At 46.6% G+C, this 27,815-nt stretch overlaps 1 protein-coding gene across 2 annotated transcripts in view; it reads right to left on the bottom strand.

Annotated features, from left to right (window-relative positions):
• Positions 1-661: 661 nt before the first annotated feature.
• MIS12 (MIS12 kinetochore complex component) overlaps positions 662-27,815 on the bottom strand; it is a 30,473-nt gene continuing 3,319 nt past the window's right edge. For both annotated transcript variants that reach the window (XM_069614597.1, XM_069614596.1), the window contains exon 2: positions 662-1,751. In XM_069614597.1, the coding sequence (XP_069470698.1) occupies positions 1,041-1,718 (678 nt within the window). In that variant the 5' untranslated portion in view covers positions 1,719-1,751 and the 3' untranslated portion in view covers positions 662-1,040. The remainder of the gene's footprint in view (positions 1,752-27,815) is intronic.

Here is a 27,815-nt window from a genome sequence, read left to right on the forward strand (position 1 = left end):
GTAATAAACCACAGCTGAACTTGCTGCCCGTCTGGACTTGCGTTCCTTTTGGGGAAGGGGAAAGAGTAAGCCGTCCATGAGTTCTGAGTTTGCGAACTCCTAGCAAACCACCCTGCATGCCTGGGAGTTCTCCCCAACAGTTCGGCCTGGAGAGTAGACCTACATACACATTTTTTAAGTGGTAGGTAGAGCTCAGCATCAAAAGTTTTGCTTGGGCTCTGTTCGATTTCAGGCGCTATTTGATCTGAAGTCAATGTACTGTGATCATAATTCAATACAAATGAGCATTATTTGTTTTCTCCTTCACATTTGATAAATGCCTACAGATGAACTTTTTTAGGATTTTGAGCTTAAAATGTATCCACATATGTACAAATCACCCAGATACTAATGGTAAAGGTGAAGGGATGGGCATGTGGGATCAGTCAGGTGCCAGCAACTCTTGCTGAAACTAACAAACCATAAAATAAAGTCTGCAGACAACAACCATATGTAAACTGCTAATCAATGTCTCTGTAGTGAAGTCAAGTGATTCTTTAAGCCAGTTCTGCGGAAATAAAGAACCACAGAGCCTAAAACTTTGTTTTTCAAATTTTCTGCATCACATAAGGTCCTAAGGCCCAGATAGGATGTCTCCCCCTTGAAGAATGGTAGCCAGAAATCATTTTAAATGTGATTTATTTTCGTGTACTTTGTTTCAAAATATGCAAGTGCTGTTTTTTCATCACATCTCTGCTTGACATTAAATAATAAAAAAGCATTCTTTGCCCATATCGCAAACACCGTGAACAATGCAAATGTTTGTATTCTATATTTTGGCCCGATAAAGTTAATTAAAAAAAAACTACACCAGTGAAAACCAAGAACACCATTTGGGGTACAGTAGTGCTGAATACTATCAAGCTGGCGGAATCAAGCAGGCTGGTGAGTTGTGCTTTCAGACAACCCTATTCTGCACAAACTAGGTCCTCTATGGCAATTTACAGCACTGCATTCAAATCGAAAAATTGGCATATTTATTGCAGCTCAAACAGCAAGGTTTACTTTTTAGATTCTTGTCTCTGCTGCCTTGTTCGCATGCCGATATGGCTGGATGACGAGTCATTACTTTTCAGTCGCTTACTTTTTGTATCAACCTCTTCTTGTTTTTGTTTGAGTCTCCTTGAGGTCTCGGCCATTACGGTCAAGCTCCCTTTCAAATCACTCGTCCCATTCTCTCTGCAAATGTTGTCCAGTCCATCAAACCACTTCAGAATCTTTTCCAGTTCTGCCTGGACCTCCTTCTGTTCTTCCAATTCAGCCAGTAAGGCCTGCTTGGCCAGCGCTTCATCCTTGCATTTCTGATGAAGCTGTTCTGTCTCCTTCTGGAGAAGTTCCACCTGCTCTTTGCTGTAAGGGTACTGCTCGTGAACCTTGTCCCCGGGAAGTAAAGCATTTTTGGGAATTCTTAACAGATTTAAGAGTACGTATTCCAATTTACCAAATAATTGATTGAAACAGTCATTCATGAAGCAAAGATACTTCTCTGTGCTTTGACGCACATCGAATTGACTAATTTTGCAGCTAGGGAAACCTTCCAGCTTCTTCAGTATGACCTTTTCAACGACCAGCATGGCTTCAAAAAGGTAGCCTTCCAATGCAACATAGACTCGATAAGCACAGGTCTGTGGTGTGAACCCAAAAAACTGGGCCTCATAACACATCGGATCCACCGACATCTTGATTCAAGAGGTATTGAAACGCAAAAACACCTGTAAAGAAAAAGGAAATGCTTTAAAAATGATAAGCAATTACTTCAAAGAGGAAATAGATGTTCCCCATCCAACACGTTTATATAAATTATAATCTTGCAGACACTCACAACAAAGTACTATTGCTGAGTGTTTTGGAAGCAGCTGTACTGAACCTATTTTAGAATTACATTTTCATGCCATTTGTTGAAGAGGAATTATTTCCATGTCATGTCCCTATAGGAGTGGCAGCAAAATCAAACTTAGAAACTAAACTCTACTGTTGGCTGTTTTGCTGGTTTAGTAGTGGGCCTTACAACGGTCAGAAGGCCTTACATACTTTAACAAAACAAGCAGCAATCAGAGGGGTGGTAGGACTGGGACGAGGAAGAGAAGGACTATGAATAATGAAGATTAGCAGTTCTCAACTTTCTCTTTTGACCCCAGCCCTTTCTGTTTCTAATTGTTTTTTAACGCTATGAGAAATCTTCCAAACTGGTGAATGATGTCCCCCCTACAATCGGAGGAGGTAGACAAACCCATGTGGCACTATGGTTCAACAATATGCTGAAAAATCCTATAAAAGGTTAAAAGGAGGCGGAACATAGATGACTCAAACACAAAACACTTGAAAATAAGACATTTTTATGGTCTGCTGAGTAAAGACTATAAAATACATTTTGGTTGCTAAGAAAACATACCGGGGATCTTAAGATCGAGGCTGCCTCTAAAAAGGAGGGGTGGTCACTTAGGCCTGGTTAGAAGTAGGACTAACCCTACCCTCTGCTTACAAGGGATAATGTCCACTACCTTTTTTTCACAGAAATAGAATTGCAAAAATCATGTTTAAGCTGACCACGACTGATAAATGGCCTAAGTGGTGTACTTTCTTCTGTGACTTATTGTTGTTATATGTTTAAAGTTTTCTTGCCGTCACCAGACAGTATGATCCTCTGATTATGCAGTTGAAACGTGCAAACTCAAAGTGTAATAACAAACACTATAGCACAAGATCACGAAAACGCCCAAGTGATTCTCGAAAGGTGTTTCTTTGTTAATCAACTGCAGCTATGCAGTAGGACTAGTTATCACCTCTCATATCTGGGATGTTATCTGCTGTGCTTAAGACATTTGTCCTTGATCCCTCTGCTCCTGCCAATCACAAGTCCATTACAAACCTACCCTTTTAGTCAATTTATGGAGAAAGTTGCCAAGTCAAATTCAACCCTATCTGGACAGGCATCAACTCATATCCCCTTTTCAAGCTGGTGTTCGCCCATACCAGAACACGGAAACAGCCCTTCTAGATTTTTGGGAAAATCTCCTTTTGATAGAGGATACAAGGAGCGTGGAATGGTTCATTTTTTATGGGCTGCTGTCACGCCCCTACTTTCCATGAACACATCTCACAATACAGCTCCCACTATCTCCACCAAAATACATGCCAAAACACACTCTCCCCTGCAGGCCTGCCGGCAAGGAATGGGACAAGGTCAGCGACGCCGGTTCTTGCCATCCCAGTGTTGGTTTCCATTCCGGCGTTGGCAGTTGCCATGGAGACGCGCCACGGGCATTCTACAACGTCTCTGTTGCCGGCACCTGAGAGCTCCTCCTTCAGCACGTTCGATCACGTGACGGATGATGAGAGTCATGTGATCATTAGTCAGCGTTCAAAAGGGACGCGCTGACTGCCCTTCAGCGCTTCACAGCTGATCCTGTTGGGCGCATTACGGACTACGGATTCAGATTACTACCACTGACCTCGGATTGATCTTGGACTCTGATTTTGGCTTCTTCCTTCACGGTACCGTTGTTTGGAACTATTTTCTAATGTATTCGACCACATTTCCGTCCCTGGATTGCTATTTGGATTGCCCTTTTGTTATGAACTATTTTCTTGGATTACGTACTTTTCAACTGATTGACTTACGTTTTCTGGCTTCTACGTAAGGTGGTGATTTCATTCATACTAAGTGCTTTACCAACCTGTCATCTGGTCGTCACCCTTGCCGGCTGCCTCCGACAAACATCTTTACACCATTATTAAGTCCCGACCAACTCCTAAGGGTAAGCCTTATTCTAGACTTATTACACATTCATATACAAGTCTGGGGTTCTGTGTTTATGACCTAACTTCGTGTTTGCCTTACAGTGGTCATAGGGGGCACCTTCCGGCATCTTCAGGCATTCCTGGTTGCGGCTGACGAAGATCACCACCTGTGGCCTCAAGGACTGCTCGGGCAGTAATTTCTTGTTTGCTCGAGTGGTACTTGGGGACGGAGGTTTCATCGGCTACACGACCATCAAGTCTTGACAGCTGCCTTCAATATTGTCAATCATGCAGCACATCTTCACCCATTGTCTAGTTTTATAACACATTTCATATTGCTGGTTACACCTCGTCTTCATCTATGGTCATTTGTGTTTTCCTCAGGTGTCTCCTCTCTCTCCTGCTCTTTACATTTTATTCCACTACTTTTGTAATTACAATCTTTCCATGTAACGCTACCGTTCTGTGCTAACAATACACAAGTTTACGTAAAAGCGTCTGGTCTGCATGAAGTCTTTCAACCTCTCCTTAACTGTCTCTGCACTATTGAGAAATGGACAACAATTCACCAACTGCAACTGAACACGAAAAAACAGAGGTCATTTTATGGGGGGATGGGAAGAAGGGAACTTCTTCAAAACATGTCAAATGCCTACTTTATTTAGGCATTGTCTCCCCTCCAGCCCGAAGGTACGTTTGGGGTTATATTTGACTCTGCTCTCTTATAGCTCAAACCAATGCAGTAGCGGGTAATGTCTATTTCCAATTCAAACTCTAAAAGAAGTGAATACCTCTTCGCCACCTCCCCCTGCGGTCAACATACCCTAGTTGATGCTACCCAAGTTAATTATCACTTGAATTAGGACAACACACGGTATGCTGGTTTGCCTGCATGCTCTGTGGTCTACCCAAAAGGGATCACTTTTCCGAAGCATGACATCTATCCATTGGATTATTAACATAATTCAATTTAAAGTGGCTTGCTTGTCCTTTATATATCTTAATTGCCTTGGTCCAGAACCTTTCAGAGATAACATTGTAGTTCATTTTCCTTTATAAGCCTTAAGAAGTTCCAATAGACTGTCCCATAAAAGCCCTCCCTTTAAAAACGTTATTGGAAGGGTGTGTCGGGCCGGGGCAGAGAATCCACTTTTTCTGTACAGGTTGCTAAAGTCTGGAATTCCTTACCAGCCCAAAATCAATCACGGCAATTGGTGGGGAACTTGATGTAAAGATAGCACATCACCATTAAATTGTGATGCTACTGATCTTTATTTAGAGTAAAGTTAATTAGTATTTGGGTTGGAAAAATGCGTAAAGGAACAAGAGGAAATTCAAAAATGAATAGGGTGACTTTAATTAGCCCATCCTGACACTTGTTTATATTAAAGTGGTTCTCAGGTACTGATTCGCCCAATATCAGTAGACAAAGTAAGGCCATATCTTTATAAGTTATTTGTCCTCGTGGGACAACATATGCTGCAAAATAAATGTTCGAAGCATGTGGCCACGAGAAAGTATGCAAACCTAGTCTTACTATCACTTAGCCTCGAGGTTACCCTAACCTTCAACACAAAGTGTTCCCAAGGATTTGCAACACAACCGTTGAATAATCCTAAACTAGCAACGTCCAGCCCTGTACAAATCAAGACCAAAATAAACTGTTCCTAAAAAGGCTCTTTTAGCACCTCTTCTTTCACGCTGTTTCCAAGGCTCCCTTGCAGTTATTCAGTTCAACAGCTGTCTCTTCTTAGACCTCTCCAGGGTAATCCAATATTCACAGAGGCTCCTCCCTGCTCTCAGGTCTTCTGGGTTCAGCAGGATCCCTCTCCTAGACCTTGTGTTGCTCGGTTTTCACATCACATTTCTCTTAGACCATAAGTCTCAGAAGATTCATCGCCTGCCCTCCCTAGACCTTGGGTTACATGATTCATGACAGGTCCATCCTGAACCTTGGGTTTCAGAATTCACAATAGGTCCTACTTTGGCATTAATGGATAGTTCACCCTTCAAAGCCACCCAATTTAGGGTCCTTTTCGGGCAGCTGAAAATCGTTTGCCCTCATGCTATGGACCTCAGTTCTTCAATAGGAGTTGCTGGTGGAAAACCTTTGGCTTTACAATTCCACCAAGGACGAGAGGAGGTGTGCTATTCGGGTCAGACATCCTTCTCCAGGGAGTCCAAGGATAGCAGTACTCCACCTCTCCTCTCAGCTTCTACAGGCTTGTTTTGCCTTTCTTGAGGCAGCCGTCCTTTCAATACTCCTCTTTTCAGCAGTGTCCCCTTAGATCAATGGGGCACCTTTAGGTAAGTCGGTTTATTCCAGGTCTAAGACATTGAATAAACTTTCCCAGAACTCTTTATACACAAGGCTTTGTTGCCATTTCTAAATTAGTCCGTTTGAAACCCTGGAAATGATAGCCTGATACTTGCAAGGCCCTCCTACTTTGTTGAAACAAGGGTCGGATAAAGCTAAAACCAACAATCTTTTTCCAATAAACCTGCATCCAGAAGCAACTCCAAAAAAAAACATTTGACCCCTTGAGAGATTATTGTGTACAGGGATTATTCCACCTACCCGCGCCCTCTGGGCCTACAGATGGCCCATCAAACTGACACATGTGGCCTATCCGACAGGCTCCTTGAAAGTTCCCTAGACCCATCTCTAGAAAAGAAGGGAGGGGGATGGTGTGGGAAATTGGTCAAGAGAATTCTGATTAAGAGACTGCAGCCTATCTAATAATCATCCGGAATAATCCTAAATTCAAGCTAAATGTACTGTCTACCTTGGAAATCTTGGGACCTAGGTCTGTGTCAGGAATATCACTCCTGCCATCAGGGCTAAAGGGGTTCAATCACAACTGTTGCCGGACATACTGTGGCAACCGACATGGACCAGAAGATATGGCCGTCTCATTAAATATCCTCTTAAAAATGGCCAATCCGAATCATGTCCTCTTTCTATAAACACTACTTTCAGGAAGTAACTCAAAGGAAAGGATAAAAGACGTGCGTGTCATCGCACATGCGTCTTTCAATCCCTTTGATGCAGACATAGATCCAGAGTACAACACGGACCACTGTGCTCCTCGCAGTCCTTGGACCGTACGACCACGTTCAGGTTTACTCCAACCCCCTACTTTCCTCGACCCTTCCCTGACCCGGTTTGCTGTACTGGAGCTACGGAAGAGAGCCGACCGGTGCGTGATCGCACTTTCACTAATCTCCAAGAGTGATGCAACAACGGAGCGCTTCTGGATCCACAACCACTATGTTTAATCAGTATTTACTAGTTCATAGACTTCCATGTTAATGCTGGTAAAATCTACCTTGATGAACAACCCCTTCCTAGTGACATGACATGATATGGCATTTATAACACGCCTATACACAAGTGTTTCAAGGCGCGACGAGGCAAGGGAGGGGGAACAGAGGGAAAACAGACAACGATCTTACTAGGCCAGGTAACATTGAGATCGCACAAGTGCAGGGGAAGGGGAAAAGTGCAGAGGGGAGGGAGGAGTGCAGGTCATGGGATCGACTGTAAAATAAATAGAATAAATAAAAGCAATAATTAAAAGGTGCGGCCAGCTGGTGGCAAGTGCAAGGGTAAGTGCAGACATCAGGTGTCAAGAGCTGGTAGGGAACTGTAGGGATACAGTCCTCAAGCGCGGGCATTGCCAGGGAGGCAGTGCAGGTGTGCAAATGGTGGGGAGGGGAGCTGGGCCCGAGATCAGAGGGTAGCCAGGTGATCAGTGCAGTTTCAATTTCAGCCAGGAGTTCAGCAGGGAAGAGGAGGAGAGAAAGCAGAAGCAATGAGGATGGTTTTGAGGTGCTTCCAGAACCAGAGATGGTTCTCAGGTTTCAGGGAGGCTGTTCCAGAGGGTTGCCCCAGAAGAAGAGAGAGATCTACCACCAGAAGACATTGTTCTGATACTACGAAAGACACAGAAGATCTGCCCCTTTTTACCATCATGTTGGTGGCTGGTTACAGTATTGCCGTTGCAGTACTGTACAGATTCACAGTTGAAGTGGGTTGACTTCCCAATACAGGTCATTCTCGTCTATTCTGGGGTCCAGAGAAGGAGGTGGGAATCTGCTATAGCAGGTATATTCATATGTTGTACTATTGTCTCCCACCTTCCTGCAGCTCTTCTGTCTGAAGATCTGCCCGCCCAACGGATCCCAGCAGTCCAGACTTCTAATACATCCTGGCAAGGAGGGGCGGATCAAAGCTTGTGGAATAGTCTTATGTGAGAATAACGGTCGTTGATCTTAAAGTTATGCAGATATTCCAATCAAATTTTGTCTTATGTGCGGAATGACTTTAAGGATATATTTTATCTGATTGACCATTTCTATGTTTTTGTTTTTTCTGTTCTATTTTTTAATGTAACAATGGATTGTGAAAGGTTTTACGATATAAACCAACATAAATGATCATATGGAATAAAACATCCCTTGAGATTCTAAATAATTTCTATGTATGTGCGTTGATCCAGCTCAGAGTCATCACAAGAATCATCTTGGTGTTTCCCCATATACTTGTATAGTAAAGCGCTCCGGCGCTCTACCCTCGTGCCCGAGTCCCTTCCTTGTTTCTCCCCGCCTCCGTCCCACCCACAGCCCCTGATTGGCTGCCCGACACCCACCCTCCAGCTGGGACCTAGTCCCGCTGCGAGCCGCCTCTGCGCGCCACTTTTACTCCCGGCTGCGCACAGGTGAGGACCCCCATCCAGCCCCTCGCTCTTGGTGTTTCCCCATATACTTGTATAGTAAAGTGCTCTGGGGCTCTTCCCTCGTGCCCGTACCCTTCCTTGTTTCTCCCCGCCTCCGTCCCACCCACAGCCCCTCATTGGCTGCCCGACAACCACACTCCAGCTGGGACCTAGTCCCGCTGCGAGCCACCTCTTCGCGCCACTTTTGCTCCCGGCTGCGCACAGGTGAGGACCCCCATCCAGCCCCTCACTCTTGGTGTTTCCCCGTATACTTGTATAGTAAAGCGCTCCGGCGCTCTTCCCTCGTGCCCGAGTCCCTTCCTTGTTTCTCCCCACCTCCGTCCCACCCAGAGCCCCTCATTGGCTGCCTGACACCCACACTCCAGCTGGGACCTAGTCCCGCTGCGAGCCGCCTCTGCGCGCCACTTTTGCGCCCGGCTGCGCACAGGTGAGGCCTCCCATCCAGCGCCTCGCTCTTGGTGTTTCCCTCCATATACATATACTTCCCAGCCCGCCTCCCTCCCGTGTTTCCCTCTCCTAAGCCCACCTTTCAGCCTGCCCCGCTCCCCGATTGGTACCCCATCTAGGTCATAACCGACTCTCCCAGGGCAGCCCTCCTACCCGCGCAGCCCTGCGGCTAAAGGCCCTAAGGCCAAGGGCGGCTCCAACAGAGGCGGCTCCAAGAAGTGTCAGCCGGTGTCTGCAGGGGGAGCAGTGGCCGGCCGTCAACCATCATCTACAAGGACCAGTAAGGGAGGAGTGGCCTGGGTCAGGAATACAGCAACTACTCTACCCTAGACTCCGAGCCACTTACCAAACCCAAAGTAAAGAAGATGATTGCATTATATGATGTTTTAGATTGCACTGATAGGCTTCTCCCCCATTATACAGGTCTCTCAAATTTAGCTGGGGTTCTGTCTCCAAATTGCATTGTATGATGTCTAGATTGCACTGATAAGCCTCCCCCCACTATACAGGTCTCTCAAATTTAGCTGGGGTTCTGTCTCCAAACTGCATTGTATGATGTTTTAGATTGCACTGATAGGCCTCTCCCCCACTATACAGGTCTCTCAAATTTAGCTTGGGTTCTGCCTCCAAATTGCATGGTATGATGTTTAGATTGCACTGATAGGCCTCTCTCCCACTATACAGGTCTCTCAAATTTAGCAGGGGTTCTGTCTCCAAAATGCATTGTATGATGTTTAGATTGCACTGATAGGCCTCTCTCCCACTATACAGGTCTCTCAAATTTAGCAGGGATTCTGTCTCCAAATTGCATTGTAGGATGTTTAGATTGCACTGATGGGCCTCTCCCCACTATACAGGTCTCTCAAATTTGGCTGGGGTTCTGCCTCCAAATTGCATTGTGTGATGTTTAGATAGCATTGTTGGGCCTTTCTCCCACTGTGCAGGTCTCTCAAGTTTGGCGGGGGTTCTGTCTCCAGGTTGCATTGTGCAGTTTTTAGACTGCAGTGGTGGGCCTCTGTCCCACTATACGGGTCTCTCAAGTTTAGCGGGGGTTCTGTCTCCAAACTGCACTACATGATGTTTAGATTGCACTGATACGCCTCTCTCCCACTATAAAGGTCTCTCAAATTTAGCAGGGGCTCTGTCGCAAAACTGCATTGTATGATGTTTAGATTGCACTGATGGGCCTCTCCCCCACTATACAGATCTCTCAAACTTAGCAGGGTTTCTGTCTCCAAATCGCATTGTATGATGTTTAGATAGCATTGATAGGCTTCTCCCCCACTATACAGGTCTCTCAAATTCAGCTGGGATTCGGTCTCCAAATTGCATTGTATGATGTTTAGATTGCACCGATAGGCCTCCCTCCCACTATACAGGTCTCTCAAATTTAGCAGGGGCTCCATCTCCAAATTGCATTGTATGATGTTTAGATTGCATGGTTAGGCCTCTCAAATTTAGCAGGGTATCTGTCACAAAATTGCATTGTATGATGTTTTAGCTTGCACTGATAGGCCTCTCTCCCACTATACAGGTCCCTCAAAAATCTAGCAGGGGTTCTGTCTCCAAACTACATTGTGTGAGGTTTAGATTGCACTAATAGGACTCCCTCCCACTATACAAGTCTCTCAAATAATCTAACTGCGCTAAGTTCAGTACTCTATCAATCCAGGAAACCCACCACAACCTAACTCAATTAAGTCCCATTCCAGCAGACCGTTAACACCCTAACCCCCCCGACAGTGCACCCTTAGAAAACACACCTTACCCACCGACAGAAAAGCAACACTGAGCATGAGAACACCCCAGCGTATACAGAGAAGGAAAAACCGAGGGCACTGCGACTGCACAACATAGCATAGAGGACCAACTACCTTACTACGCCTGCACTTAAACTGGAAAATGGCCCGACCCAGAAAAGGACGCCGAGAAAGAGAACAAGATCGTGCAACAAGAGACACGAACACACAACACCGACAGAACCCACAAGAAGCAGCCGCACTGCAAGGAAACACGCCCAACACAGCCATAACCGGAACAAAATCTACAAGAGAAAAATCCTTATACCTCACACCTTACCTCGCAACAACTACGGTACACCAACACCCCAACACGGAAACCTTGAAGCAAAGAATTTCATGAAACACGTGGAAAACGATGTGAGCACTCAACAAGAGAGTGGGAGGGCTCCGACCCAATTACACCTTACATCACAAGAACAGAGGGGCAACATCGATTTCCACTACATCCCGCACAATCCGGCGAAGCACCGACAACCAGCAATGCTACCTCCCACCCAACAATCGGACTCAATGAAGAAACCACTGCTGATCTTCATCCGAGCAGCATCACAGCAGAAACACTAAGACTAATCAGCCCTGTTATCAATTTATTGGACCGCTTCAATGAAGAAGCAGCCGTCGCCGTTCTTCATCCTACCGACATCAATGCGGAAATACCACGAACAGACAATCACAAACTTGAACAAATAACCTCAAAACAAAATCTCACCCAGAGAATCCACTGTAACCTAATAAACGCAAGGTCAATGTCCAAACACTCTACTGAAATATACAACCTCTTTTCAGAAGGAGGCATAGACATCCTATTTGTAACCAAAACATGGCTAGACGACAACTACAAGATTACCCTCACCAACTGCCTGACTAAAGATCTCAAATGCATCCAAACAAACAGAAAATCCAAAAGAGGGGGGGGGGGGGGGGGACTAGCGATCATCCACAAGGAACAACTGGCCATCAAAATGGAAGATCCTCTAAACATCGAGAAATGCGAATCCTTAATACTACGACTTTCAGTAAACCCCAAAACTAATCTGAAATTCATACTGATATACAGACCACCAACCTACAATGCGACTTTCATAGACGCTTTCACAGAAGCAATCACCACCCTAGCCATCAAGTACAATCATCTGATCATCCTTGGAGGTTTCAACATCTGGTTCGATGAAGAAACCACAACCACACAAAAATCCCTAACCGCCCAACTAGCAGCCATGAACTTACAACAACTAGTCAAAGGAGCAACCCACTCAGCAGGGCACACACTTCACGCAATCTTCGCCATCAAGGATCTCATCACCATGGCACCCCTAATTCAAATACTTTGGAGCGACCACCTCATCATTCCATTCATAATCACAACGGCCGCTCCAACAAAAAAGCAACAAGAAAAACAACCCATCATGATGAAAAGAAATTGGAGAACCATAAAAAACTCCAACCTAACCGAGCTCCTAGAACTCAGCAAACCACAAGCATCAACCATGGAAGAAGCAGATCTAGACAAAAGAGTTGCCCTACTTCATACCTGGATCGCAACAACCAGAGACGACATCGCCAAAGAAAAGCCCTTCACCCAATCATGTAAGAAAACTACAGCAAAGTGGTTCACCCCACTACTCAACGCCATGAAAAGAAGAAAACGAAAACTAGAATCTGAATGGAGGACCAACAACACCACCGCAAACAAATTTAAATTCCTACAACAGATCCGCTCATATAAAAAGGAAATATAAAAAGCGAAGAGGAAACATTACGACAACCGAATCTTCAGAGCACCAAACGCTCAAAAAGAACTATTCAAAATCATAAACGAAATAAAAAAAACACCTGGCTGCAACAACACGCCAATTCCATCGATGAAACTCTGCGAGGACCTCGGAGACCACTTCAAAAACAAAATAACCTCCATCCAACACGCCATACAAAACAGACCAAGCGATCACAGCTCAAACCCCACCGACACCGACGAGGAACACGCAAACAAGCTACGATACTTCCCAGAAATATCAGTTGAGGCTTTCGCCAAACTGGTAAACCAAAGCAACAAATCAGGCTCTCCTGAAGACCCCTGCCCCCCGGACATATACAAAACAATTCTCAAACAAAGAACCCTCATGGAATACCACAGGAACCTCCTCAACCTCTCAATCTCAACAGGTAAAGTACCACAGGCCTTCAAATCAGCCTACATCAAGCCGCTACTCAAAGACACAACAGGAAACGTAGAGGACTTATCCAACTATAGACCCATCTCCAACATACCCTACACAGCCAAACTGCTAGAAACGTACGTCTACCAAATAACCCAAGAATTCATAGAAGAGCACTGCCTACTAGACCAGGCACAAGTTGGTTTCAGACCTATGAGAGGAACAGAATTAGCTCTCATCTCAATATGGGACGACCTAAAAACAAACGCAGACTCTGACAACAGTACCGCCCTGATTCTCCTTGATCTGTCTGCAGCTTTCAACACTGTCAACCAGGCCATCCTCATGAAGAGATTAGAATGACTATGGATAACACACACTGCCCTACTATCGATCAAATCCTTCCTAACAAACCGACCAGAAACAGTATGGATGAAACCTTTTAAATCCAAACCCAGAGACTCCACGTGCGGAGTACCATAAGGTTCATCCTTCTCCCCGCTTCTATTCAACATCTACATGTACCTATTAATCAAACTCATCAAAAAACACGGCCTCACATGCTACAACTACGCCGACGATACTCAAATAATCTTCAACATACAAGATACCCGAGAAGAAAACACCACACTAGAGAATTGCATTCGTGACATATTCAACTGGATGAACCTCAACCATCTCAAAATCAACCCAGGCAAAACAGAGATGATTGTTTCAAAAAAGGGGAGGAGACATCAACTACATCCCCTGGCCCAGAGAGCTCGACACCACACCAGAACCATCAGCAACTGTAAAAAACCTAAGGGTCCTGATGGATAACAACCTCACTCTAGAGCCACAAGTAAACTCGGTAATCAAAAAATGCTTCTTCCTCCTGCGAGCAGCAAAAAGGATCCTACCGTTCCTGTCGTTCGCCAACAAAACACTTACCATCATCGCTCTGATCATGTCCAGAGTAGACTATGCCAATAGCCTATACCTGGGCATGCCCGAACGACTTCTAAAAAAACTGCAACGCATACAAAATGCAGCAGCCAGACTCCTCCTCAAGCTGCCCACGAAGAGAACACATCACACCCGCGCTAAAAACACTGCACTGGCTACCACTAAAACAGCGAGTCCATGTGCATCACGCACAGAGCAATACGCAAACAAGGCGCAGAATTCCTAAGTGACAAACTACGCCTACATCAACCGACAAGAACACTAAGATCATGCACCGACATACGCCTGGAACCAAAACCCTACAACAGAAAAAAAGTTGGAGGATCCTCTTTCTCCCACCAGACACCCAGAACCTGGAATGACCTACCTAAGAATATACAGAACACAATAAACCACCTAGCATTCAGGAAACTCCTCAAATCATGGCTCTTCACATGGTAACCGCAACGGAGATGCACTAGAATGCGCAGACATTAAAACAACGATGAAAATATCTCCAACCACGGCCACTCTCAAATAGGAGATAAACTCAAACCAAAGAACTAACCTCTCAACAGAGCATAAGATATCATGGAAAATAGCCACAAAAGGAAGGCTCCAGAGACTGATCACATAACCTGGACCCAGACGAAAGCCCTCAAGTGACTCACCCACTTGTACGTACCGGACGGACCATATCCAGACCGGCAGACACATTTAGAATTATGAATACTAGCATGGCCACACTTGGATGGAATTATGGACATTGGCCCGCGTCGCATCTAGAGGGGACTTTGAATGCTAGCATGGCCGCCCTTAGATAGAATTTGAATATTAGCATGCCCACACTCATAGAATTGAGAATATTAGCCTGCGTCGCATCTAGATAGGACTTTGAATGTTAGCATGCCCGCACCTATGCGAAAACTGAAGACTAGCACAGGCCGCACATAGAACTGTGGACATTGGCCTGCGTCGCATCTAGATGGGATTGATTGAAGGATAGCATGCCCACGCCAAGATGAAACTTGAATGTTGGCGTGTGCGACACTTGGAATTGTGAACACGAGCCTGCGTAGCATCCAGATAGGGTTGAGAATGATAGCATGCCCACATCTGGACAGATTTCTAGACGCTAGCTTGCGCCGCATCTGGATGGGACTGTGAATGTTGGCTTGCCCACACCCAGATAGGATTCTAAACATTGGCCTGCGCCGCATCCAGATAGAGTTGTGGGGGTCAACAGGTGCCACACTTGGACAGAACTGTGAATGTTAGCATGCTAAAGGTCAGGTAACCCACTAACCAATATAAGCTCAAACTCTGCATACTTATCTCACTCAAAAAACTCACACAACCATCTCTCGCACAACAAGCCGCACGCACTTCACAACACTGCAACAACACATAAGCCGGACCAACAGCACACGCGACCTGACACCGATTCAATACCCGCACCAAAGCTCAGCATTTGGTGTATACCGAGTTGAAGCTGCCAACAAAGCACCACTCCTCTCACTATCCTACTCCCTCTTCACCTTACTAACCCATCCCACCTTATCATTTACAGATCCGCCAGAGCGCCTGGGGACCAATTCCGTTGGTGACGGTGCACGGTACAAATACCTTTAACATTTAACAAGCTCCAACCTCCAAGGAGGTCTTGACTACCCCGGTCTGGCAAGGTACTACTACACATCCCACCTATTAACAGTTGATGAATGGTAATGCAATGCTGCAAACAGCATTCAGACAAACACAGACTATGGATAGGGTTGCAGGAGTGGGCGTTGCCAGGGATCAGATTGTTACAGGCATTGGACGGCCTGGTTGGCTTGACACAGACTTTTAACATGAGCGACTTTGAATACGTACAGCCAACAGGTACCACATCAATATAGCTATGTGGCATTTAGTTTGTATGTTATAAGATTTGCATGAACAGGTATGTTAGAAAAACTCTATAATACGTTTAAAGTACACTGTGAGCACTTTGTCGGGATTCTTTTGATGGATGATTTCCCTACATAGCTATAGCATGCATCAAATGTATCTTTACAAGAGATGGAAGCTATGACTTTGTCCATTGCATATGAGCCCTTGTGGTTCAAATTTCTTCTTGAGATTTCCTAACACTTAACACAGAGTTAATGCTACGTAAGTATATATGTGTGTTGCAACCGACAGCCTTGGTATTGAAAACTAGCTTCAGGTAACAGATTATGTCAAGCTATCAAAGCGCTTTTAGAACACAATCAGGATCAAAATAGCTTCAAACTATTTAGCCCTGGAGTTGCGACAAGTGTTTAGCAAGCCGGAGCGGTTATTCCAGGACTGCTGGGAATCTATTTTCACATACATGTTTTGTAAGCTCCTGACAGACATCTGGATGATTGGATCAAAGAAAGATTAGACCAGAGACAGTCGGACCTTATAGTAGTAAATCTACATAGGCATCAGAAAAACAGAGGATTACTTTTTGTAGACAGACCTTCATTCAGCTGGTGTATCTCTCCGCCTGACTGTTGATTATCCACAACACTAAAGGTGGGTTCTCACAGAGTGAAGTATGTTATGCAGGGCACAAGAATTTGAGTGTTTTCCGATTTTCTACTCGAGGTGCAAGGATCGAAACTGAGGGGAGTTGGGAGCTAGGAGTCTGGTTAGCGGGATACAAACAGGCACCCAAGCTACTTTTGGATCCCCAGACCAACTGATGCAGAACAGACACCTATGTGAATTTCGTTCTGCATGTTTGGGACAATCTATAAATAAACATTAGGACACATTTAAGAGGTCCAAAATAATGGGCAAAATTATATATGTGTATGTTAAGTGGACGTTAGATTTGCAGAACACAATGTACTAGCTCCTTGTCCCTCTCTGGTAGCTTCTGGTCACTGGTTAATGCCGGATACACAGGAGCTGTTTTTAGCTCCTGTTTATCCACTCTTAAAGTCTTCCTGTGACGCTGCTCTGCACCGCCAATTGTTTAAGCTCCAAGGGACAACTGAGTTTGAGGCCCCTGCTATGTAATTTGCCATGATGTATATGGGGTTGCCAGAGGACAAAATGTTACAGAGGACACAGTGACCTGTTCCTGGCCTTCCCTTGAGGACCACTGTGATCTAGAGTCAGCTCAACTGCTCTGGATCATAACAAACCCTAAAATGCATTTGGTTGCAGCGTGAACCACCAGTTCTAGCAGCATTGTGCACCTGGCCCTTTCTCTAAAGTCAGTGGGATAATTCTGTGGATGACAAGCATCCCGTATTTTGCAAGACTGTCTCCATTTGAGGAGGATGGGCGGCATGGCTGAGAGGGACCCACATGCACCCTATGCAGGACGAGCAAACGTCCTGGCCCTGCTCTCACCAAGCTCATAACAGTTTGTTTCCACCTGCAGCTTGGCTGTCAGGTGTCCCGGGCAGGCAGAGCAGCTTCTTCCGCCTCATGGCTCCCCCATCCGCAATGGGCACGGTTTCCATCTGCTGAAAGTCATGGTGTAAAATGTACTCTTTCACGTCAACCTAGGAATGTTCAGGTAAGAGGAACAGACTACCAGTTGTAGCCAGTTTGGAGTGTTCGCTCTCTGAGGAGTCCGGCCACATTTTGTGCCAAATACCATGTTGTTCAGTCTAGAAATATGCTTTTTATTCATATGACTCTTGAATATTTATGTTACTGGGATGTATAGTGTGCACTACAGCCATTTGTAGAGTCAACAGGCATTTATTAATAATGCAACTGCTGCAACAGAGAAAACATGAAATATATTCAAAGGTCTTCTGGTTTTCTTTCCCAGGTCCACTCGATAAGTGTTCTTACTAAGATTTGCAAACATTTCCTAAATCGGGGATTGCTTGCATTATCTCCACGTCCACTGTTCTTCGTCACAGTACTTACCTCATGAGGCCCCTGCCTCCGACACAGGACCTTCTTCCATTTCTTTCATTCCCTATAACTCCTCCCCTTAACCCACATCATCCAGTTTAATTTTTCCTGCCTCGGGCAGGTTGGATACTTCCCGGTGCAGGGCTCTGGGGAGCTACGGTTACTGGCCCCCTGATGCGGCTGTGTGGCGGGGCCTCGGTTCCTTCCAGGTGCGGCATGCTCCCGGGCCCCCTGTAGGGCTTGGGTCCCGGTTGAGCTGGAAGCCTCACCTGGGTTTTTTGCTTGGCCCAAGGCTGGGGTGGAGGCATCGCGACCCGGGTCCTACAGGGCCCAGGGGGTACGGTAAGGAGGTGGGGGCTATGAATGTACTGTCACGCCTCTTATCCTACCGGTGTGGCCAGCGCAGCGTTACGTTGCAGTGTGGCATAACGCTGTTTGATGTACCTTCCGGGGGTGGGTTGGCTTTGCCTTTGGAAGGGAAGGGGATTTTTTCTTTTTTCTCTGGTGAAGGGGAACTCTTCACCAGATTAACTAATGGCCTGTTCCCAAGGGGATAAATGGCTTGTTCTCCCCCATTGGTGGGTTTATTCCTGGCCTACAGTTTTACATTTCTGCTCAGCAAGTTGGGGTTCTGTTTGTTGTTCAGGCACACCATGGGAAAGCACTCTGCAAAACTCAGGCATCTTGCCCTGTCTCCTTCCTCGTCTTCCTCTTCACCTGAGCTTCACAGAAGGAAAAAGATGAAATCAAGGCATTTTTCCTTATCCAGAAAAGATTTAAAGAAATTGCTAAGGCATCATTTTGGAGGGAGTCGCAGCCATGCACATAGGCACAAGGGCCAGCATTGGCCTTTCTCATGATCCTCATCTTCTGGTGCCGAGTCCTCCTCTGCCGCTTCCTGTTCATCATCAGCTGATGCAGAAGGGAAATAGCTGGACAGGGAAGAGGTGGAGGAAATGCTTGCTCAAGTTTGGGACTGCATAGGTTTTTTCGGAACCCTTGGTATCAGCGGAGGCGGCTGACCCCACTATTCGCCAGTATAAGCATACCCCAATGATGGGGTTGCCTTTGGTTTCTGATATCCGGGCTAAGAACCTTCGGCAATGGCGTGACCCGGAGAAAGTTGCAATGCCCTGCTTTATGGCCAAATTCTACCCATTGAAAGGGGGTGAGACGGTGCTCTCGGATTCAGTTGAAGTTGATGATATCCCCGCTAGTCTGGTGGGTCGCTCCTCTATGTCAGCCGAGGAGGCAGCTGTCCGGGATCCGGTGGACCGTAGGGTTAATTCCAGCTTAAAGAAGGTTCATGCTGGTGCACATCTGGCCCTCAGGGTAAATATCTACAGCTACTATAATGCGGAATCTGTGCCGAGTGGCATCAGGAAATTGAAAAAGACTGGATTGGGGTTCTGACTGTGCCCCTCTGCTGACGGAGATGCAGCAGCAGGTTGAATTTTTGTCCGATCTGGCGTTTGATGGAGTGCGTGGCTCAGCCATGGCCATGGGTGCCGGTGTGTCGGGTCGGAGGCATGTGCATCTGCAGGATTGGAAAACGTAAGGTTCTCAGAAGGCAACTGCCCTTAAACTTCCTTTTGATGGGTCAAAACTTTTTGGTGATTTGCTGGAGGATAAAGTACATACAGTGTTTAGTGCTGACAAGTTACGGCGCAAGTCTGCTTCGACGGTCAAGAAGTCTTCCTCTGGTGTGGGTGCAGGGACCGAACAGTCTTTTCCTTGCTCATCCTCCTGCTCTTCTGCTCTTTTCAGAGAACGAGGGGGGGGGAGTGGGTGGGTGGGGTGGCAGTGGTTCTCCATGCTCTTCACGTCTGGGTCTGGTACAAAAGTCCTGATGGTTTGGGCAGGCCGGTGCTCGGATTCCTGGGTTCTGGACACTGTTCGGAGGGGTTATCAAATGAACTTCCTGCCTCCTCCTGTACAGGATTGATAGCTCGGACTGTTCCCAGATCACTGACCAAGAGGTTGGCAATGGCAACTGCTCTCTCCGGGTTGCTACTATAGGCGGCTATCATGCCCGTTCCCTTCCCGCTTTGGGGTCAGGGTTTCTACTCGTGGGTATTTCCTGTTCCTCAAACCTTCAGGGAAGTCTCGCCTCATTTTGGACCTCAAGGCACTGAACTGCTTTGTCCGCAAAGGAACACTTCAAGATGGAGACTTTGCAGAACATTCTCCCGATGTTGTACAGGGGGGGACTGGATGGCATCTCTGGAACTCCAGGATGCATATTACCATGTGGCTCTCCAGCCCTGCCACATGAAGTTCTTCCATTTTGCAGTGGGATCCCGGCATTTTCAGTTTCAAGGGCTCCCTTTTGGGTTGCTTACTGCCCCCATGGTGTTCACCAAGCTAGTGGCTCCCCTGGTGGCGCATCTGCACCTGAGGGGCATTCAGATTTTTCCCTAGCTGGACGACTGGTTGGTCAAGGAGGCCCTCCGGCAGACAGTCCTGAATCATCTCCAGCTGGTCTGCCAGGCATTGTGGGACTGGGGGTTTCTGGTGAACTGGCAGAAGTCTCAAATGGAGCCCTCTCAGGATCTGGTTTTCATCGGGGCTCAGATTTTCACCAGGATGGGGAAGAGTTTTTTCTGACTCAGGAGAGGGTCAATCGCTTGCTGGCTGTTCTGGGCAGGGTTCTCAGGAGGCAGTATGTCTCGGCTCACCTATTCCTCCTGTTGCAGGGGCACATGGCATCTTGCACGTTTCTGGTTCCTTGGGCTCTTCTTCATTTACGCCCTCTGGTGTCTTATCTACTCTCCCACTGGTTCCGGCCTCTCAAGCTTACAAGGCTTTGATCCCGGTGTCTCCGGCTTTGAGGGTCTCCTTACTGTGGTGGTTGGGGGTTCCGAATCTCTGGGCGGGGGTGTCCCTGGTCCGTCCTCATGTGACCACTCTTACTACAGACGCCAGCGGAAGGGGTTGGGGGGGCAATGGTGGGCATCCTCTGGGCCCAGGGGTTGTGGGCTCCGGAGGAGGGCCATCGCTCGTCCAATTGGAGAGAGTTGTGTGCCATTCTCCGGGCTCTGGTGTACTTCAGATGGACAATACCACAGCATTGGCATAGGTCAATCGCCGGGGGGGGGGGGTCCGGCCAATCCTTGAATGCTCTGGCAGCTCAGATTGGTTCCTGGAGCGAGTCGCATCTGGTGTCCCTGGTGGCCTCACATATCAAGGGGGTGGAAAATGTTTGAGCGCATCTTCTCAGCTGCCATTTCCCCTCCTCTGCAGAACTGGTTCTATCAAACAGGGTATTTGCAGAGATCTGTGTGAAGTTCGTGACCCCAGTTCTGGATCGCTTTGCCTCTCTGGCCTCTGCAAAGGTTCCCCTCTTCTGCTCCCAGTTTCAGGCCGAGGGTGCTTGGGGGGGTTGATGTCCTCACTATGCAGTGGCCTTGGGGTCTCCGTTATGCATTCCCTCCTCCTCCCGGGGGGGTTCAGCACATCAGGGAGACTGGGTCAACAGTGTTATTGGTTGCTCCATTCTGGCCCCGCCAGAGCTGGTTCACCCCTTTGTTGGAACTTCGATCCGAGGAACCTTGGCCGATTCCAAAGTGGCCTTGTCCCCTGCAGGGCGTCTGGGGTTTGACAGATTCAATGGGCAGTATGGCTATTGCACGGGCCCGGTTGATGTCTCAGGGATTTTTGGGTCCTGTGACCGAATCTATCATGAATGCTCGTAGACCTTCTACTCTGAAGGCATATGGCAGGCACTGGGGCCACTTCCGGGATAGGTGTGGGCAGTCTGGGATCCCCCCCTGCGTTCCGGTCTGCCTGCTATTCTCCAGTTCCTCCAGGAAGGTTTTGTCAAGGGGCTAGCGATCTCCACATTTCGCCCCCAATGGGCTTCCATAAAATTCCTCTTGGGGGACTCTGATGGACCCCTGGATGGAGAGGTGTTGGTAGGGTAGTTGCTCCGGGGTCTTTCTTCTTCCCGTCCTTGTGGGATCTCCCTCTTGTCTTGCGGTTCCTTCAGGGGCCGCCTTTTGAGCCCATTTCTGAAATTGACATCAAGCACCTTACGCTGAAGACTGCTTTCCTTATTGCCATCACATCTGCCCCTAGGCTGGGGGAGATTGGGCTCTATTATGTCACCCCCCTTTCCTTAGGGTGCTTCCGGACTCTGTGGTTTTGCGGTGTGATCCGAAGTTTCTACCTAAATTTCTGTCCCAGTTTCACACCTCTCATGATCTGGTTCTCCCTTCTTTTTTCAGGATCCACAAATGCCGGAAGAGGTGGCTTGGAATGCCATTGATGTGCGGCGGGCAGTTCTGGAGTATTTGGCTCAGACTGCCCCTTTCTGGCAGTCTGATTGTCTATTGATTACTTTTGGACCTGCTGGGGCGGGTCGTAAGGCCTAACCGGTTTCCATTAGCCGATGGATCCGTATTGTTGTGTCCATGCCTATGTGGCTTCTGGTCTGCCTTTGCCTGCGCACGTTCAGGGTCGCTCCGACAGGGGTTTAGCTGCTTCCTGGGCAGATGCAAGGGGGGTTTCTCTGCAGGAGATGTGTAGGGCAGATCAGAGCACTTTCATCAACCACTATCGGTTGAATGTCTCCCTCTCTGGGGATGGTTCCGTCGGGGTTAGGGTTTTGTCAGTGGGGATGTGAATTTGTAGTTATTAAAGGTGTGCATTTTTGTTCTGCACTTTCCGGCTCTGTGTCTCAAAGACACTGAACAGAATGAGGACAATTTGCTCATAAACATCACTTCCTTGGCTGGATGGAGGCAAGGCTTCTCTAGGTTAATCACAAACTTGTAGTTGGTTAGCAATTTGGTGGTGCACAATGGCCCACAATGGCACATTCCTTGCCTGGCCTCTGGTTGAGTCAGTTGTTGAAGTAAGGAAACACTGCAATCTGCTTCTTGTGCACACATACCACAAGTGTGGCTAAAACATTTGTAAATACTCTTAGGGATGATTCAAGACCAAACAGGAGGGCAGTATTTACGACCAGCTGGGCAAAGAATGAGAATCTCTGATCTTCCAGTTGGCTGGGGAAGTAGAGATAAGCAGCCTTCATAACAAAGTAGGCCGCCAATTGCTAGTGGAACGATCATCTGAGGAGTTTCATCTTAAAATTGATATTCTCGACAACAATGTCAACTACGTTCACATACAGAATCATCTCTAAGTCTCTGCAGAATGAATGCAATGGAATAACAGCCACTTTACGTCTAATTTGGAGGAACCCTCCAAATGGCTCCCTTTTGCAGTATATTCCAAATTTCAGAGGGAAGACGTTTACCTGAAAGGGTCCCGTGGCCACAAGGTCTTGATTGTTTCAATATCAGGTCTTGAAAAAATATCAACAACAGCCATGATTCCCCCCGAAACCCTGGCCTTGGATCCTTCTTATGTGGCCAGGGGAAGGCAGACTCTTCCTGATCCTGACCCTGGGGGTGGTGTTCTGCAGGAGAATCACATGGGCGGGGGGCTGGGGGGGAGGGGGGGAAGTAGGTCAGGAGGAGCAGAGGAAACCCAACTGTTCAATTTCCCCCAAAACCCCACTCTTCTCATGGCTTATTGTAAAACAGAAGAAGAAAACCTATCTTTGCCATTAGGGACTTCAAGTCCCATAATTCTCTAAGTACGGGTACAAAGAAAAGGCCCAAAAAGGTACAATGTTGCAGGAGGGGTCATATCATTAGCTGAAATGAGCCACACCTGAGTGAGACTGGGAGGCTTAAAAGGCCCCCTCACATGCAGGCCATGTTAGAGAGGCAAAGTCAGAGTGAGAGGAACCAGCAGAAGCAGTGTGTTTTGTGCCAACATCACAGACAGAAGCCGAAGGGGAGACGACGCCAGGACCACGGTGCAGCAAAAATCCGCTGCCGGTCCTGCGAGGGTCTGGGTCACTCAACTCCTGAAGTGCAGAGATTGCGCAGTCGGATGCAAGGGCGAGGGAAGCTTTCGTTCCCAGGAGGCTGTCTCCAGTGGCTGGCGTGCACCCAAGAGCCTCAAACCCGTCTCCTGGGCTGGCGTGCACCAGAGGGCCTAGGGAGCAGAAGGAGCTCTTGTAGCAGGTGGCGTGGGCAAAGACGGACTACGAGAAGAGGTTTGCCAGGTCACGAGGAGCCACAAAAGCAGAAGTCCTGTGAGTGGTCGAGGAGACCGGAGGCACATTTGTTAGACGGTCAGTTCACATGCTGCTAGTGACCCTGGAGCGCTCCGCACCCGCTCACGTGTCTAGGGCCGGCATTCAGAGAGAGAGCAGCACTTGTGCATGAGTGAAAGCAGCTCTGAAAGTAACTTTGAATTCCGAAATAGTGAAAAGAAGCAAACACAGCACTTTCGTAACAGTGAAAGTAGTTTTCCAGCCAATTTTGAATACCGAACTATTGAACAGCAGTGAAAGCCGTACATAACAAAGCCAAATGACTGTAACTTTAACCGCGCGATTCCATGGAAAGCCCAGCAACCTTATGGGGGCGATATTGTTGAGAAATTATACCCCAAGTATTGCCTAAGACAAAAGCAACTAAAATCAAGGCAAATACAATCCAGCAGAAATTTCCAACTGCAGAAGGGGGCTAAAGAAAGGTCCATCAGTTGTGAAACGTGTTACCCATACTTTATACAACGTGTGTTAAAAGCTGGTCTGAACTCACATTGACAAAGCCAAGGGAAAAGCAGAATAAGCTCGTCAGTACTTGGTTACTTGCGCAGTGGGTAAATGAGAGCGTCAAAAAGACTACCCTTCTGGAAGAGGATATTCAGAAGGAGAGGAGCATTATTTACGGCACTTATGTGAATCTTGGTTCCCCTAAAAAGTTGTTAAATGTTTGAAGCTACAAACTGCTGAATTCTATGAAGCTGTTGCGAATCTTGTGTCAGTTGACTTTAACCCCAAGAGCACTTGTTGTGAAACGCTGTTCGGGCAGGGCAGTATACCCGTATGGCAAACATTTGAAGTAGTGGGCTTGGCATGGGAGTAAACCAGAAGGAAGCAGAAGGAGCGCTTCCAAGTGGTCCCGACAAACAATCTATGTTACTTATGTTTCTAAATAAAGAGTTGGACAAAACTGTTTTCAAGAAGTTATATTTAGTTGGAACGTATCAGTTGTGGCAAATCACCCTCACCAAGACAATTACTGTTGCTACTGAGGAATTGAGAAGTGGGACTTAATTTAAGGAGGATCAAATGCACAAGGAGGAGGAAGAGCCTCCTATATTCTTTGTTGAATCATTGAAGTATTGGAACTTTTTGTTGACAAACTGGAGCCACCAAGAACTGTTTTGGAACTTTGTTGTGAATTAGGATTTCCTTCTTTTTTTTTTTCTTGAACTGTAAGCGGAATTTTGGCTCCTTTAAATAGATGCAAAGCTACTGATTTCTGTGCTGAATCAGTGGTCCAATCTCTGACATGTAACGGTCTTCTGGTGACCATCGATGTACCCATAGACAGGGCAGCTGCTCTTACACACCTGTCCAACTGCACAAGAATGAATTGCCCAAATCAGAACCTGGAAGTCACCAGGGAGAACCTGCGTGGTGCAGCAACCATACACATTGTTGCTAATGGCCAAATGTGCACTAATGTAATTCTACTCAAGGGCAAAATCAACCTGCTTATCTACCCAGTCCTTGACTGCTACCTGCAGCCACTCAAGGTCACACCATCGGAGAGGAAAACGAGTCCACTACAAACACTGTACATGAAGCAGCCTCCTCCCAAGTAAGGAGATTTGGTTTACTCATGACATGGAATTGAGATGCACTCCAGGTATTCCCATTCCTTTAATAGATTTGCCTTAATGGCTTCGATTAAGTTTGCTGTAACTCGAAAGGGTTGTACACTGGGGCTCTCCCCTTTAGTAGGGTCTGTTTTATAGAGCTGCATTCTATTGAAAACGCGTGATAACACCACTTCCATTTCAAACTTTATTTCGACCAAAATAGATCATAAAAGTCACATACATAAATAAATAACATTATAACACGCAATACAATGGGCATCCCAGATAAAATACACAAAATACCATAAGAATAAACAACTAACATGAATAAAATGTGAAGTGGGCAATTAAGCACTTAATGCTATAAATCATTTGCAGCTGCGGTTACATGCTTAAGTCTCTTCCTCCACGCCTGCAGCAGGAAAATCCCTATACAATGCAACATCACTTCGCAATCTCCTGCCAAACAAAAGCACAGCGCTGTTTTGACCTTGTGAACATTACATTGCTTGAAAAGTGGTATCAAGTATGTCCTCCTGGCATAAAGATACGGCGGGCAGAACAGGACAAAGTGCACAGTGCTTTCTACTTGATTTGGTCAAAAAGGAGAGGCAGCCAGATAACACGAGTTCCAATTGTGCTTTAATCTGGCTAGAGGCAGGAGGCCAATGCGCATCTTCATGAAAGAGCCCTCATTAGCTTGAGCTGCATACTACCAAAGTAGCATTCAAAGCCAGGGGCTACTTTCTAGACAGGTAAGGAACTAAACTGAACAAGCATGCAAGGTTTGCTCCTGAATCTCTCTCCCACCTGTCCATATAGGCCTTCTTGAATAGTGCTTTAAAATTTCCTAGGATTGAGTCGCGTTGTAGCCAGTAATCGTCCAGCCCCATAACGGTCAGCTCCTTCTTATAGCCTAGAACCATGGTAAGCTTCAGCCTCCCACCTAGATTAATAAATCCCTAACAGCTCTTCTATAGTGGCCCAGTTTACCATTAGTCCACAGTCTGGCCCAAAGAAACACTGGCATCATCTGATATATGAAGCTAATGTTCTGCAGACCTAAACCCCACAGTACCAGGACATTATATTACAGGCAGCCCCAAAACTGATCCAGGAAATGTCTGCTCCACAACCTGGAGCATGCCTGGATTACAAAAAAAAAACAAAGTTCAGCCCGTAGTGTGGCGTACCTTGCCTGACTGTTATAAATCTGTATGGTGACAATAACCGGACCCGCCCCATGGGTCTGTATAAGTCTGGTTACAGCCGCACAGCTTCTGGTCAGCTGTAAACCTGCCCGCCTCACCTGATCACTCCAAGCACAATTGGCCATCAGACGCACCACCAGGTAGTCGTAACTCACAACCTGGTCAATAGAGCCCCCTCTCAAGCTAACACTAAGCTGAGGGGATTTCTTAGCCCGTGGTTTGCTAAACACCTCTTTTACACCGATTACTTTATGCTCCACTCCTCGTCATGACCAAATGCCAGACTTAATGAAAGGAAAAGCTAATAGTGCCACTGCCTCCTCCAGTCCAGCCCACCAGTCTAGAAAAAAATACTTCCACCCCTACACTGCCCTGCAAAACCACCTGTATAGGTTCCGCTTTGATTCCGTCAATCCCACCTATTTATCGAGGAAACGCATAATGAGATCTACAAAAGGTGGCCCAAGCCCTGCATGGGCCGCAGGAGATCTGACAACTTGATTCAATTGAGTGCAAGCCCAGCAATCGTCAGTCTGAAGAATGGTTTGTATGGGTAGACAGAAAACCAAGCATGACTGGAAATGCTTGACAGGGGCTATTTGCATGGAGGCAGAGCCTAGTAGACAAGAAACAGGACTGGGAAAAGGTGGTGGAAAGACAGGAAGTCTTTAGATAACGAAGTACTGGGATGAGAAAGAGGGGTGTGGGGTTAATCTAGCTATCAGATAATATGCTGCACATTAACAAAGACAGGACTATCCATATAGAGAAAAGTCAAATATGTTACTACTGATATCTAATAGTATAATTTAACAAAAAGTGCAAGGGTTTAGGTAGAACGCAGGTCTCAAATTTCCACGTGGCCATGCATGAGAAGTTTTGAAAGAAATAGATACACTGTTAAGTAGGTGGAGGTGTGATGAAATATGAATGTATGTTTGTGGATCTAAGTCCTAATCAACGGAGTTGGGCTACGTACTTAATGTGATTTGCATGCATTATGTGACTTTGCATTGTTGGTCCTGTGTTTTGTCATCAGTACTACTAGGCGATTTGGGAACTGTTTCTGACTTTTTGGAGCGATTCTGAGTGATTTATTTATATGTAGCATACTGTTGAATAATAAACGTTTATATTTTTGTATACTAAGGTGTGTGATTGTAGATA

The sequence above is a fragment of the Ambystoma mexicanum genome, chromosome 9, assembly GCF_040938575.1.
Source record: "Ambystoma mexicanum isolate Mex_15411 chromosome 9, UKY_AmexF1_1, whole genome shotgun sequence".
Classification (NCBI taxonomy): domain Eukaryota; kingdom Metazoa; phylum Chordata; class Amphibia; order Caudata; family Ambystomatidae; genus Ambystoma; species Ambystoma mexicanum.